Genomic DNA, 16,184 nt, shown 5'->3' with positions numbered 1-16,184 from the left:
GTGGCCGGTGTTTTGCTTGGCAGATCGGGTGTGTGTGGATTTGCGCTGCGCTGGTATAATGGCAGGGGCTTAGTGCTCAGGCGGGCTACAGATGTTTAGACTAGCCAAACATTGGCCCAGGACTCTGCTCCCCACCATGTTGGTATTAGGGATCAGTCCGGGCTGGACTTCTACCTGAAAAACCAGAGCAGACAGAGCTCGCTTCCTAATGAAATAAATGTATGTATTAAGGGATATTTCGCTGAGAAAACAGTTTGAGAGATTTGTCTTGGTTCATCTAAGCAGTACAAACACAGCACAAGCTGCAGAAAATAACCTTGACTGTGTGGTTATCTTACACGTGTTTGTATGTGTTGCTGCACATGGAAACGGGTGTGTGAGGTGTGTGTAACTGGAGGATTTACCGTGTCTTCCTTCCTGCCACTGTTCATTATCATTAGACTGTGGAGACAGTGGGCTGGTTGGCCGGCGTCAGAGCGGTGTAGTCTGCTGTAGTCATAGCAGCCCAACACAGCGTTGGCCATAACACCGCATTCCTCTGATCCTAATGACTGGAAACTTTTAAGTACAGTGTATTTCCAGTGGGGAGCTGCTGTTTTAATTAAAAAATCTGCCTGTTCATAAATGGGAAAGTGGCTTTGTGTTAATCAAAATCAATCCAAATCCTCAATTCTCACGCATGTACTCGCTCACGTCCCGCACATACTCGCTCGTTCGGGTCCCGCTACACACTCGGAGGCGCGCGCGCACACACACACACACACGCACACACACACACACACACACACACACACACACACACACAGAGCCATCGTAAAGCAGCTTATTAAACCATCAGCCCCTGTCCCAGCTCGGGGTGTTCAGTGAGTGGCGTTTAATGGCAGTCTGACTCACTTCATTACACAGGATCAGACATGACGGGACCTCCCCGGGGGCGAGGGGTCGGAGGTCACGACCTGTGGACTCTGGGAGGGAGGGGAGGAGGAGGGGGGGGGGGTCTGTCTGTTTCAGCCAAGCCTGTATGAGAAACACTGTAGAGCCATGTAGCAAGTGATCATGTAGTAACTGCTGGATAATGTAATAACTTGTCAAAATGTGATAAGATGTCCCCCTAAATGAATAAATAAATAAATCCTTATATTGTATTATATATTAGGGATGGGACGATCTGCTTGTCTCACAATACGATTCGATACGCGATGTGGGGTTCATGATTCCATACAACCACAATACGATGTAATAAATAAAAGTTCAATGACAACAAAGTATGACTGTGCAGAATTATGTTTGTTTCTGAGCCACAAATCTTTCTAGCAATGCCATTGGCTTGCTAGAATGTAAACAACAATTTAAAAATGTCATTACAAAGTGCAGATAATTTACAATTCGATTCACAATGTGGGGTTCATGATTCGATTTAGCCACGATTCAATGTGATAAAAGTTAGATGAATACAAAGTATGACTGTACAACATTACCATTATTTATTTGACAGAACTATAAATCTTTTTAGCAATGTTTTTCTTGCAGTGGTAAAGAAGAATAGCAGCCCAATCAGAATTAATATGGCTCATATAACCACCTCAATCAGAATAAACTGGTCCATTCTGAATGAAATTTCATTCTGTTTGAGAGGGCTGGTATAACCCTTTCATAATCCGGTCAATGGATAAAATTTTGTCATGTAAACACTCATTCCAATCACTTTCTTTTGTTGGGATAGGCTGCACTTGCATTTTAACACTGGGACGCTCGAGCTTGACCTAGGCGGTGTAGCCGGTTTTCATATCAAGTGCTGACTCCACCCACCCGGGCCAGTTTCGGTATACGCCGGTGACAATTACAAGTGCACCCAAACATTGCGGGCGCAAAACAAAACGTCTGTTTCGGACACTTTTAGAGTCATATGTTCTGATAAAGCTGTTGCTTCATCAGAAAGAACAACAGATGCACATCGTTATATACCACGACGATTGATTTTACATTGCGAATTATCGTACTACGTCCATCCCTAGCATTGTCACATTTCTCGTATTGCGATGTATTGAATTTCGATATATCAAAATTCTATGTAGAGGAGGTTAAACCCAGCTAAACTAATTTTACCCAGATTTTTATTTGCAGATTAGTATGTTTGAAGACTGACATAAATCTTTATGTATTGTTGGTTGTTTGCCTGGAGGGCATTGATTACCCTCCTTTTTCTTAACTGCCTATAATGTAACATTACACATAAAAACAAGTACACACTATACGATGTATAACAGTATAAAGATGTTTGATTATTTGGCAATTTATTATATTAACAGGTTTTATTACATTTTTGACTCATTTCATAACATTTCGGAAAGTTGTTACATTATCCGACATTTATTACATTACTCCGAGCCGTCCTCCAGTGTTCAGCAGTTTGAAAGCGGAGAACAAGGGAACGCTTTGCTTGTTCAAAACTGCAGCTGTGGATTTTTTTTCTTTTTTCCGAGTGTCTCGATAGAGCACGTTTTCACAGTCCTCTATGTCTACATCCTCCCCGCTGCCCGTCTGGGGGTTATTAATATTTCCACAAGTGCTATTCCCCGATAGTGACAGCTCTTTGATCAGTCAGAAATCAGGGATGAAAGGTGTGTGTTTGGGAGAGGAGCGTCTGGGGACCGGTGCCTGGTTTCGAAACTTAGAGGAATGAAGAGATGAGGAGGAGGAGAAGGAGGAGGGAAGCACAAAAGTGGGTGGAGGTTGAGATCGCTGACAGAGTTCATGAGTATAGGGTTAGACTGATATATAGGGCCGATTTTGGCCTTTTATTAAAATTCACGGTGTGGTCCACTTCTGATATGATGCAGTTTGATCGATTACATATTTATTGTAGAATACGCTTGGCGAGTATTGCAATATTTTGTAAATATTTGCGATGTTTCCCATGATATTGAATATCGCCCAGGATATCCCCCCAAAAACACAGGGGGGAGAAAGCTGAAAAAGAAAAACATTTTGATCAGAGTCCACACAATTATGCATGAATGTTTTATTAGTGGTGATAGTAGTAATATTGGTATTACAAAGAAACAACACAAGATTTTATCTCATTTCATTTTGCTTATTTTCTCATGATTGTGTCCCCTATTTTTATCTCCTCCCTATGCATTTTACTTTTCTTGTTTTTACGCCTTCCTATAAAGCACTTCAAACTCTGCTTTTAGATAAGTGCTATGTAAATAAAGTTTGTTGTTATTATTATAGTACTAGTAGCATCTGTTTCAGAGGCTTTTCCATCCTGACAAGAATAGAATTCTGGGGGAAACACTGAATACTTGAACAGTTTTGACATGCAAAGGTCAAATGCAAAGATATTGAATATTGCTACAAATATCAGCATCTTCAATCTAAAAACTCTCGGTATCGGCCTTTAAATACCCATAGGAGTTGAGCTTTAGTTCATCTAGCTGTTGTCCTGTCATTTCCACAAGTCAGCACTCAGGAGGGGGATATTCGTTATTGCGGGAAATATCGCGATATTCACGTAATATTGCGATATTCGATAATATCGAATACCCAAGCCTAATAAAATAATTTTGGGGGAGGGCGAGGTTCTCTTTATTACAGGACAGCCAGCAGCTGGCCACGCCTGCTAAATCCTACCCACAAACCCCACCCACCAGCTCCATCTGCTTTCCAAGAGGAACCCCCCCTTTCCACACACACACACACACACACACACACACACAAACACACCTTCTTAGTACTCTTTGATCCCAAGAGAGCGGAAGCCTACATCTGTTCTTAGTAAATCAGATCCCCTGCAAAACAACGAATTCCATTGTTGGCTTATAGAGTGTATGACAGTGTAGTGAGGAGAGACGACGCCCCACTTCTCACACTCACTCATTCACCTAGAAGAAAAAAAAAGACACAGCTATCTACTCACAGAGAGAGGGAGTAGACTATTTCTATGACCTTGAACTTGACAGCCGCTCATTTATTGGTTTCCACGCTATAAATTGCTGTTGTTCACCTGCAGTTATTCCCATTCTCTAGAAAGGAAGAACAGAGTCGGCCTTCACCAAGGTTACACGGCAAAGAGAGAATGGATCTTAAATACCTGTCCAAAATGTCCACTTATTCCAAATTGGTCACCTTAGACCAATCATAAAATAGGTCTCCTAGATTTCATTTCATGTCATCTCATTTCAGGCTTTGAGCACGTTTCAGAAAGCCACATTTAACACTTTTCAAGACCTGAAATTGAATTTAAGACCAATTTAAAAACCAAAATAAAGAAGCAACACGGGCAAAACTGGCCAATTTCTGATTGAAAAATGAAAGTTGTGAAACTATAAACAGGCAGAATAATCAAAAGAACACCAGGAAATTGAGGGACATAAAGTCCTGTAGTGTTTAGTAAAGCAGATACGATGCAGATTGTACTACTCACTGTGTTCGGGATTAATCAAAGAGTGGATATGCAGTGCAAAGAAACCTGAAAAATAGCTATATTTAAGACATTTTAATAATTTTTAAGGCCATAAATCTTGACAATTTAAGACTTATGACAGGTACTCAGGGTCTCATCAAACTGATTTGAGACTGGATTCAAAATTCAGATGTACATGCACAAGTCTGCACACACACACACACACACACACACACACACACAAAATGTACATGTTTTTGAGTCAGGAAGCTACAGGAGCAGCAGATAAAGGAGGCGCCCATCCAAGATTTGAGATTCCTGGCATACACAGGCTTACATCCACTGGGAACTGACTTCCAAAGGCTGGGCGTGAGACATACAGACACACAGAGGGAGAGAGAGAGAGGCGTGCAGAGAAAGGAAGAGAGAAAGAAAGGAGGTGGTAAAGAGGGAAGTCAGGGTATAGAGGACCTAGGAGAGGCCATGCATTATTTATCAGTGCAGTATGGTCAGAGGAGGATTATGGGAGCTCCAAGCCAGTCAGCTCTACTGGGGCCTTTCTGTCCTTCACTGGCCTCCATACCCCTTCTCTTCATCCTCTACTCCCTCCTCTTCACCCTCTACTCCCTCTTCCTCTTCATCCTCTACTCTCTCCTCCTCTTCATCCTCTACTCTCTCCTCCTCTTCATTCTCTACTCCCTCCCCCTCTTCATCCTCTACTCCCTCCTCCTCTTCATCATCTACTCCCTCCTCCTCTTATCCTCTACCCCCTCTTCTTCTTCATCCTCTGCTCCTCCTCTTCATCCTCTACACACTTCTTTTCTTTGTCTCTGTCCTTTTTCAGTGTTTAACTACTTATTCTAATTACTCTCACAGTCACATAAAAAAAAAAAAAAAAATCATTGTCCAAACTAACTCAATGTATCAGTTTCATCATACAGTAGCTGGTTATCAGCTTTATAACTAATCATGAGTTCATGAGTTGTGACATAAGATGATGAGTTGAAAGAGCATATTGTTAGCATGTTAGCATACTTCCCAGCATACATTGTGTTGCAGAAACCTTCCCTTCTATAGACTTGTTGTGTATGTAGCGTTAGGGTGTATATAGGTGAATCATAGGTGTGTGTTTCTGAGAAAAATAAACAATGTTGAAAATGCACCAGTGTTGAAAATGGCAAAATTCAGCACCAAAATGAAAGTTCATAAATGCAACTCTATAGCTGCTACCTGCATCAGGACCTAAATATTTTTATGATATCACTTCAAAACAGTTTCCAAAGCTCTTTTAGTATGAATTTTTACCATGTCATAATATCCTATTGTGAAAATAGGATAGATGAAATTTCATCTAGTGTCAGACATGGCAGTAGCATCCTCCTCTTACATTTCAGCTCATGGCAAAATCATTTTGTGGCACATGAAGAACACTACAATCCTCCTCACTAGTGAAAGAATAAATGACACTGGAATGCAGCTCATCACTTATTGGATTCAACTAATAAACACTTGTCAACATGACAAGACATTTGCTGATTGCGTATTAAGTTCAGTTTTACTACACTGGAACAACTAAAGAACTTTGACCTAACTATTTATAAACGCACTATTTCAGTCCACTTTTAAAGTTGAAATGCATGAGTATTTGTCTGGTGTGCGTTACTGACTGAGGTTGTATTTTGTCTCTGTATTTGTGTTTCAGATGGCTGTTGTCAAAAAAAGACGAAGACAAAGATGCTGAGATGGAGGATCCAGACAAACGAGAGCCCCACTTCTCTTTATTTAAGTTATTACCTTCACAGTGTGTGTGTGTGTGTGTGTGTGTGAGAGAGAGTGCGTGAGTGTGTGTGAGTGTACATATGGATGCATGCGTGCGTTATCTGACGGTACCTAAGACTTCAGGCTATCATTTGCGATTTTTTGTTTACTTTTTATAAGGTTATGATAACTCATATATCATTGTCACAATATCAACAAAAGGACTTTACTATTGGTACATATTGTGTTTTGTGTTTGTAACTAGCTACCTATTTAAGAATGTATATTTGTATGTTCAATATACTCATCTAGAAAATATATAATGGACAATTTTAATATTCCTACATCTTCCCACCAGTATACTGTTCTTGCCAAGACACACACATGAACAAAGACATACAGAGGACAATGCATACAAGCAAAAACACATGTGTACGAACAAAATAATGCACGCAGTTTAAAAAAAAAAAAAAAAAAATCTAAACGTTTTAGATGCTTTTAATTTCTTTGCTATCAGGTTATGGTCAAATTGCTGTAACTGCAGACAATAATAAAGGTAACAGCAATGGTGATATTAATATCAATATGAATTGTGATAGAGGGCTTTCAGGTGACGTAACACACCTTCTGGCGGCCATATTGGAGGTCCTCAGCTCCGTGAACAGCTGATTGTGTTTCTAAATGTACAACTTGTCCATCTCAACAGACTTGAATAGATATGGTTAATTTTCTGTGCTGTTTTTGACTGGGAACTGATCATTTCATCACTGATTGATTTTATGTTTAATGTCAGCTTGTTAGCTAGCTAAGCATAGAGGTACTGAAACGATTAGCTGATTAATCGATCATTTTAGTCATTTATCCCCAAAAAATACCACATTTGATAAGATTTGCTTGCTTTGCTCTGTTTCATATCATTAGAAAATGAATACTTTGAGGGGTTTTTTGGCTGCTAGTCAGACTAAGCAATTTTATGGCATCACTTTGGGCTCTGGTAACGTGATGGCCATTTGTCATTATTTTTTACGTTTTATAGACTAAATGATTAATCGAAAAAATATTTGATACATTAATCAAAAATGAAAATATTTTTTGTTGCAGCCCTAAACCATAGTATCTGGTCAGCTAACCATCACTGTCTTCTTGTAAACACATCTGATTAGCGCACTAGCTAACGTATCTAGTAGAAGCTAGCGTTAGCATGTTAACATCAGTTGCTTTGATAAATGAGCCTGCTGGCTAGTTAGCTAGCTAACAGTTTGTTCAGGTTGACTGAGAGAGTTTTGGAATAGTCAGACTAGAGCTAAAGAAAAGACAGTTTACTGTGTCTCAGTAAACCAAGACAAATCAACCTTATCACACTATTCACTTTTACTGAGAACGTTACTGAATGGGTCTACAGCCACACCACAACAAGCTGTTCCAGCTGGCTCTCATTTTCTAGCCTGGTTGTTACATATTTAGACATTATTTGTGTACAACCACTTCTCCATTGGACCTCCATGATGGAGCCAGACTTTGTTGCTGGGAGATTTGTGATGCAACTGCAAAGCCTCTATCATTTATTTTATCTCTGCTGGAGATGTTGATGGTGCACACATACAAAACAGGGACAGCACCAACCAATGTGTGTAAGAATACAAACGCAATACCATAATAGATAACAATTCTGAGTGCGTGCTTGACAGATCGTTGTGTGTGCGTGCGCGTGTGTGTGTATTAAACATGGGCAATACCTAAGCATTGGTGCTTCCATGTATGAGCTAATGTATCTGAGGGGTAAAACACCGAGGCAATAGGTTGTGTGATGTCTTGTCTGATCTGGCCCATGACAATCCTCCTTTTCACTTTATTTGATGCCATCCAAAAAAAAAAAAGTCTGCAATATTATATCAGATATGGCTGATTTCTTTCAATAGCTACGACTTTTTTTGTCTGACGAATCATCAGTAAAATGTTAAGACAGAATTGGAGCTTTTCTTATCTGGACAGATTAGGGGAGCGAAGGGGAGTGTGAGTGCGATTTGGTGTGTGTGTGTAGGTGGTGAATAGCTTTCATCAGTCCCTGCACCACCGAGATGTGTTCCCATGCTGAGATTTCCTCCACATGTGTGCCCCTCAACATCCTGTAAACCTCTGTTTTGATATCCGAACATTTTACGATGCCGCGGCGAAGCTCAGCAACGGCGACGAGTGCGATGTTGCATCGGCTGGAAGGATGTTTATACCGTTTCTTGGGCTTTCTTTTGGTGTTTTGTGTGCAAATATCTGACGAATATTAGAGCTATGGAGTATGGTGATCAATGTGAAGTACTATCAAGGCAATGGCTTCCTCTTTATCGATCCGTTTGAAATCGATTGAAACAATAATATTGGCCCGGCACTGTTCGCTCGCAGGAGTGACGAGGCTTTCCGTGGGCAGTTGGAAACTGTGGATGTGCGTTACGGGAGACTTGTCGCTCCGAGGCCTCACACACACACACACACACACACACACATACACACACATACACACATGCTCATATAGATGTCTTGCCTGCTAGGATAAACTTCCCACCCCCATCTAGTCATAGCAGCTACAGTAGAAACCTGCAGCCCCTCCGTGTCCCCCTCCAGCCTGTAGTGGCCTGGCAGTCTGTGACGCCGGTGGAGGAAAAACCCACGAAGAAAAGAAAGCGGAGCCTTTGTAGAAAGCTTTGACACCATTTTTGTGGGCGACTGTGTTCCAGTCCAGCTTTAATTCTCCCACCCGTAAGAGCGGCGGATCTAAGAAGGCAAAAAGAGGAAGGAATTATAGGTTAAACTCTCCCCAATAGCGTTTTGAGAAAGCACTTTTCCAAAAAAAAAAAAATCAATTTGCCCTACATTCCAGCCTGTATGGTCACTTTTATGCACCTGCATTGCCCTTAATGATATATACCCTTGCTTTGCCTGACGCACAGAGCAAATCAGCCTTCCTTATAAAGTGTAAATATGATCCCCCCCAGTTTTGAACCTTTGAGCTCACAGTAATACAGTACTTGAAGTTATCTCGCAGCTTTTCAGTGTCGTCCCTGGGCTGTGATTGTGCGGTGAAAAGGGGGAGGAGAGGCGGTTGGTAATGCCAGTAAAGCGGCGTGACAGAAGAGGGTTAATACCATCGAGCCGCGCTGAGATCGCCTGGCGTCGCGCGGCTCGGAGGGATCGCAGGCGGTATTAGCAGCCGAATAATTATTTTTGATATGTTTCTCCGCGTGCGTGCGTTCTACGCGGCGCTTCTTTTTCCCCCCCTACTTCTGTCCCCGAAGCGGCTTTGGCAGCCTGCAATATTGTATGAGAACGTATATTTTTGAGTCCTGCGTGGGCAGAGTTCCTGAAAGCACTCTTCGAACTTGAATGTTCCTCAAATATTTCAAATATAGCCCTATGAAGGAAAGGCTGGGAAAGTGTGTTGAAGTTGCACATTTAGCACTGTGGCAGCCCTTACAAAAAAAGCCACATGTGAAAACCCCAGAGTTGGGGACTCGAGTCACATGACTTGGACTCGAGTCAGACTCAAGTCACAATTTTAACTGCTTGAGACTTGACTTGATGCATGAAGAGAAGACTTGAGACTTGACTTGACTTGGGTTCTGGTGACTTGGGACTTGACTCTGACTTGTACTTTGATGACTTGAAAAGGTTTCTAAAGTCTTGACTTGAGATCTTGTGTTTGTGTAAATGACTTAGATTGAAAGTGATGAGATTTGTTCCAGCAGACGACTGAATTTAAATTCTGTTTTCTGAATTTGTATGGAATGATTGAATTTATTGAAGTTGAAACTGATTATAGAAATCAAACTCATGATGCTCTTACCAACTTTTTATCCTATTAAAACCATATTGCATTGAAAAGTCCTAGATATTTAGTTTTCTTTAAGATATTAAATTGATACTGGGCTCTTGATTTGTTCTGACTTGACTTGCTGTTCTACATTTAGACTTGAGACTTGACATTAATGACATGGACTTGACTTGGACTTGACTTGGTAATCTACGTTTAGACTTGAGACTTGACTTGTGCCTCAAGACTTGAGACTGACTTGGGACTCGAGCAGAGTTGACTCAGTCACACCTCTGGGAAAACCCACATGTGAATTCAAAGCACATGTGCTTTCTGGACACACGTTGGTTTTCACATGAACAATTTTTCTCACGTATTCTGATGTCAATGTGTCTTTTTACTTCAGATGTAAAAAGTTTCAGTTTTTAGATGAAGTGTTTCTTTTTTTCCACGTAAACTTTTATTTTTCACATTTTCACCTTGCCGTTAGATCGGTCAATATCTGTTTCACAAGTGAAAACAGCAGGTGAAAATGTTGATGGGAAATTCCACCAACATGTGTCCAAACTGCACATGTGCTTTGAATTCACATGTAGTTTTCACATGTGACTTTTTTTGTAAGGGAGTCAAAATGAGAAACAATTTGGCGTTGTAGTGTTGCTTCATCCATACAGTTGGCATTCAGATGTTAAATGAGGAAAAAAAAAAAAAAGAAGGAAAGAAATCTACCATTTAAAATCAAAGATGGAAATGGTTAAAGATTCCCTGGTTTACTACATTGGACATGCTTTGGAATATGTCTAATAGTCATATTTCAAATAAACGTGAATAATGAAGCATTTGTTATTATTTGTTCGACTGTATATGATAAGGTGGTGAAGCACCTTCTATAAAAATGAAATAGTGACGCTTCCACTATGTTTGCATACAGGGTCATGAATGTCCCCTTAACACTATCAAAGAGAATTCATATATGAATATATAAACACGTCTATTTTTGGCCTTGTCAGTTTCTTAACTGTGTAGACATAAATTATAGGTTGGAAAAAGGCATTTTGGATCCAACATGCATCTTCGCTGTGCTGAACACTGAATCTGTGTGTTTTAAAGTTTTTAAACAAAGCTTCACTTGCATATTCTTTTTTTTTTTTCTTTTTTGTATGCTGCACTGAAAATACATCATTTTCACAAGTGGTATGGAAAACAGAAGTGTTGCCAGTCACTTCATAAAGTGAAACAATATAGTATACAGTAGAATAGCTGTCGCATTATTTGTTACAACCTGTATGTAATGTTATTATGGAAGATGTAATGTCCTTCTGTAAATGTTGTTTAATGTTGTTTTACCTGAAATAAAGTTTATTAATGCTTCAAGTGCGTCTGTGGCGTCTGTCGCTTTAAGGAGATTCAGATCCTTCCCTCTCTGCTCTCTTTCTCCAATACCTGTGGGTGTATTAGAGCAGCAAATACTGTACATTTCTGTTCCCCAGTCCCAGTCCAACTCATATTACATTATATTTGTCAAGACGAGGGAAAGCCAGGGGTTTGGCGTTGATCTCCGACTGCCTGAGGACAGACTGGGTTTGACATGTCAGACATATTCTGGGCCGTATGCTACTGTCCAGGGCCTCAGCTATTTCTCTTTAGGGATATATCACATGATCCTGCAGTGTCTTTTGCCTCACATTACCTCTCTAAACTCCACTAATCTCAGACTTTCATATAAGAACAGGCCATTACTGACTCCTTGAAACCCCATTTTTCTTCAGGACAACTTCATCTAGCTAGACGGCGTCGATAAAAAAAGTAAGACATGCTCGGTCGGTCGGAGTTCTTCTGCCTCTCTCCTGGGTGCAGCACAAGGAACAAAATCTTCCAGCATTCCTGTGTCAGTATGCATTTTACACTTTTTGCTCCTCTCCTCCTGCTAACAGGCAGACTCTGGTGCCAGTTGGAAAGCCTTGCTCATCTTTTCGACGTTAGGGATCGTCCGCATTTGTCTGACTTCAGCTGAAAAGGCTGAAAACGGGAGCTTATGTCTTCTTGATTATTGTTAGATATATCTGATGACAAAAATCAGACATGCTGTATTTTGTACTTTGGCCTTATAAATTCTACAGCGTCCATAGAATCTCCTCTACCCAGTGGTCACCCACGTGTCCCTCCCCTCTACCCATGATGCAGTGCATTATGGGTGAAACACAGAGGCGTATTACTTTGGAACCACTGGTTATTTCCGCTCTCCGATTACATCCTCACTTGGAAAAAAAGAAAAGAAAAACACTCCCAGTCTCAGTGCTGAATTTGTTTCTACACATTTCTTCAGTAGAATTTACAGGATACATCAAAGAAAAATAGAATATAAATAAGAATAGAGCAAATGGGGGGGGGGGTTATATAAACATACGCAACCAATAATTACAACACTAGAACATATTACGTAGAAATGTAGGAATGCAGTTATGAGAAAAGTATGAATTACAGCATTAAGAGGGTATGAAAAATAGCAGCAGAAATGAAGAAAAAGAAAGAATGAAAAAGTATGAACATGAAAACATACCCAAAAAATATGTACATTATAAAATCAATGAAAATTGCAGAAATGTCAATATATATGCAACATAAAATGAGAGGAATGTGAGAACATGAGGGAAAACAATATGTTCTTGCCTACTCATGATTTATTTATATATATAGATATGTATATATCTATATATATATATATAATTTTACTAATTGTATCTAGACACCAAACCAAAAAAGATGTAGACCTTCCCTAAGTCTCCCCATCTGTTAGGTCCCACCCTTTTTTCCATATGGAGAGAGAGAGAGAGAGAGAGAGAGAGAGAGAGAGAGAGAGAGAGAGAGAGAGAGAGAGAGAGAGAGAGGCAGAGAGAGAGGGAGAGAGAGAGAGAGCTGTGTCAAGCCAGCCAGAGAGAGACAGAATAAGACAGAATAAGACAGGAAGTAAAGTACGTACGCAAGTACAATGCATTTCAGTTGAGCTGACTGGAATTTAGGGGTGCTAATTTACTATCATTCTTTAAATAACTTATTAAAACACATCTATATAGCCTTGCTGTTATTTTACAATTTCCTGTTTTTATACCTTCCTACATAGCACTTTGTAAACTCTTAGAGAAGAGCTATATAAATAAAGTTTTATTATTATTGGGATAGTTATGGCACGTGGCTTTTATTTTGAAAATTATGATCGGAAGTGTCATGTTTATTCTGGTTTACTTGACGAGAGAGAGCGAGAGAGAGAGAGCAGGGAAGAGAGCGAGAGAGAGAGAACAGGTTTGAACAGCAGAGCTGACGCGGTGTGTCGGGCAGACAGAGGACTGGATCTGCCCGAGTGGAGTTCATACTCGGGAGTATGGTACATTATTGTGGATTTCCGCCGCAGAAACTGAGTTTGTGATATATAAAAAAAACGGGGCTCGTTTCAGAGTTTAAAATCACCGTGGACCGGCGAGACGGCGGGGTAAACAAACAGTGAAGTTACGCTGGAAGAAGCTCCGTTTTCCCAGCAAAGAAGATCCAACAAAGAGCATTCAGGGAAGTAGCTTGCTGCCTGGCGAGCGGAGGTAGTTCAGCAACAAACTGAAGAAAGTATGGCTACGGCGAATTTCTTCACTATGGATTACAACAAACTCGCGCGTGCGGTTTTGACGCTTTTGTTTGTTTCTCTACTTCTAAACGCGGGGATTTTCCGGGTGAACGGACAATACGGCGGCGGTGACCGAGGAATGTCTATACCGGAGCACGGATTTTGCCAACCCATTTCCATCCCGCTGTGTACGGACATCGCGTACAACGAGACCATCATGCCCAACCTGCTGGGTCACACCAACCAGGAGGACGCGGGGCTGGAGGTGCACCAGTTCTACCCGTTGGTCAAAGTCCAGTGTTCCCCAGATTTAAAGTTCTTCCTCTGCTCCATGTACGCGCCCGTGTGCACGGTGCTGGAGCAGGCGCTGCCGCCGTGCCGGTCTCTGTGCGAGCGAGCGCGACAGGGCTGCGAGGCGCTCATGAACAAGTTCGGCTTCCAGTGGCCCGACAGCCTCGCGTGCGAGTCCTTCCCGGTCCACGGCGCGGGCGAGCTGTGCGTCGGCCAGAACATGTCGGACCGGGGCACCGACTCGGACACCCCGACCCCGTACCTCACCGAGCCGCCTCCTTACGACCGCAACGTGAAGGGTCAGTTCAAGTGCCCGGCCTCGCTCAGAGTGCCGCCATACCTGAACTACCGCTTCCTCGGGCAGGAGAACTGCGGCGCTCCGTGTGAGCCCAAGAAATCCCACGGGATGATGTACTTCAGCGAGGAGGAGCTGAAATTCGCCAGGATATGGATCGGCATCTGGTCAGTGTTGTGCTGTGCTTCCACTTTATTCACTGTGCTGACTTACCTGGTGGACATGAAGCGCTTCAGCTACCCGGAGCGGCCCATTATCTTCCTGTCCGGCTGCTACACCATGGTGTCCATCGCCTACATAGCTGGATTTCTGCTGGAGGACAAGGTGGTTTGCAATGACAGGTTTGACAATGACATAAGGACTGTGGTGCAAGGCACCAAGAAAGAGGGCTGCACCATCCTCTTCATGATGCTGTATTTCTTCAGCATGGCCAGCTCTATCTGGTGGGTCATCCTGGCTCTCACCTGGTTTCTGGCAGCGGGGATGAAATGGGGCCACGAGGCCATAGAGGCCAACTCTCAGTACTTCCACCTGGCGGCGTGGGCCGTGCCCGCCATCAAGACCATCACCATCCTGGCGGTGGGGCAGGTGGACGGAGACGTGCTGAGCGGCGTGTGTTTCGTGGGCATCAACAGCGTGGACGCCCTGCGGGGCTTCGTGCTGGCGCCGCTGTTCGTCTACCTGTTCATCGGCACCTCCTTCCTGCTGGCGGGCTTCGTGTCGCTGTTCCGCATCCGGACCATCATGAAGCACGACGGCACCAAGACGGAGAAGCTGGAGAAGCTGATGGTGCGGATAGGGATCTTCAGCGTGCTGTACACGGTGCCGGCCACCATCGTCATCGCCTGCTACTTCTACGAGCAGGCCTTCAGGGAGCAGTGGGAGAGGACGTGGATCAGCCAGACCTGCAAGACATACGCCGTGCCCTGTCCCGTCCAGAACCACCCCAACATGAGCCCCGACTTCACCGTCTTCATGATAAAGTACCTCATGACGCTCATTGTGGGCATCACCTCTGGCTTCTGGATCTGGTCCGGAAAGACCCTCAACTCCTGGAGGAGGTTTTACACAAGACTGGCCAACAGTAAACAGGGCGAGACCACAGTGTGATGTGCCTTTACCCCCTGGGCCCTCACACAGACTGCTTACTGACAGACTGAATGATAATCCTTTTTTTTTTTTTTTTGGTTTGGTTTTTCTTGGACTTACCAGAGACACTCGGTATGTTTTTAATGTACATAAACATTTTTGTGAGATTTTTGTAAGTATATATTTGTATTTAAAGATCAAAAAATTCTTTCCTTGTTTTTTAAAAAAAAAAAAACTTTTTTCATACTTTGGACATAATGGAGTTGTACCTAATCATCATAAAGAGCCAGCTGAGCATTAAGGATCCAGAGGTCTCATGACCTGACTTACTGTGGACACCGTTGGGGAAAGGAGTGTTTGTGTCTTTGATCAGTGAACTGCCTGTGAACGCTGGGTCTATACTAGGCAGAGTCCCGTGAAAAGCAAGTGCTTCCTCGTGGCTCCTTCTTATCCTGATTAATCAATCGCCTGTAGTTTTTGTCCACTGTACAACAGAGCTGGGTTTGAAGGGATAAAAATCAGCAGCGTCGGAGGTGCAGGTTGTGAATGTGAGTCATTGTTACAGCGGGTTATAGCCTGTACCTCAGGCTTTGACAGTTCTAAAATTCTTCCCCAAATAAAGCACAAATAATTGCACCACAGTTTAAGCCAGTGATTTTGGTGATTAAAAGCAGATATGAGCAGCATTAACAGGGTCTGTATAGGTTTTTATTGTACTTCCAATTCAAAAAATCTGCCCCATAAGGCAGACTGGGTCAAGTTATTAGGTTTTATTTTTTAAATATGGAGTAAAATGCAAAGCTCAGAAACATACATGGGTTGCTCAGTAACTCAGACAGCTGACTGGACTACAGGCAAAACTAGCTGTAGCCCGGACATAAAGAAATAAATCATTTTGCTGTATAAATATGGCTATATATCTACAGCT

The 16,184-nt window shown here is 42.2% G+C and overlaps 2 protein-coding genes across 2 annotated transcripts in view; both read left to right on the top strand.

The window, feature by feature from the left end:
• The window catches only part of cdk14 (cyclin dependent kinase 14), a 159,735-nt gene extending 152,941 nt beyond the window's left edge, over positions 1 to 6,794 (top strand). Inside the window, exon 15 of the mRNA XM_078287238.1 lies at positions 6,111 to 6,794. The gene's annotated coding sequence lies outside the window, so the exon portion shown is untranslated. The remainder of the gene's footprint in view (positions 1 to 6,110) is intronic.
• Positions 6,795 to 13,281: 6,487 nt separating this feature from the next.
• Positions 13,282 to 15,897, top strand: fzd1 (frizzled class receptor 1). The gene has a single exon (XM_071906206.2). The coding sequence runs from the start codon at positions 13,586 to 13,588 to the stop codon at positions 15,275 to 15,277; it is 1,692 nt and encodes a 563-aa protein (XP_071762307.2). The 5' UTR covers positions 13,282 to 13,585; the 3' UTR covers positions 15,278 to 15,897.
• The last annotated feature ends 287 nt before the right edge of the window (positions 15,898 to 16,184 follow it).

Source organism: Centroberyx gerrardi, chromosome 12 (genome assembly GCF_048128805.1).
Source record: "Centroberyx gerrardi isolate f3 chromosome 12, fCenGer3.hap1.cur.20231027, whole genome shotgun sequence".
Lineage (NCBI taxonomy): Eukaryota > Metazoa > Chordata > Actinopteri > Beryciformes > Berycidae > Centroberyx > Centroberyx gerrardi.
This window is presented reverse-complemented; position numbering and strand designations above follow the sequence as displayed.

Coding starts and splice junctions, on each gene's coding strand:
- fzd1 (XM_071906206.2), top strand. CDS start 13,586: ATGGCTACGGCGAATTTCTTCACTATGGATTACAACAAACTCGCGCGT.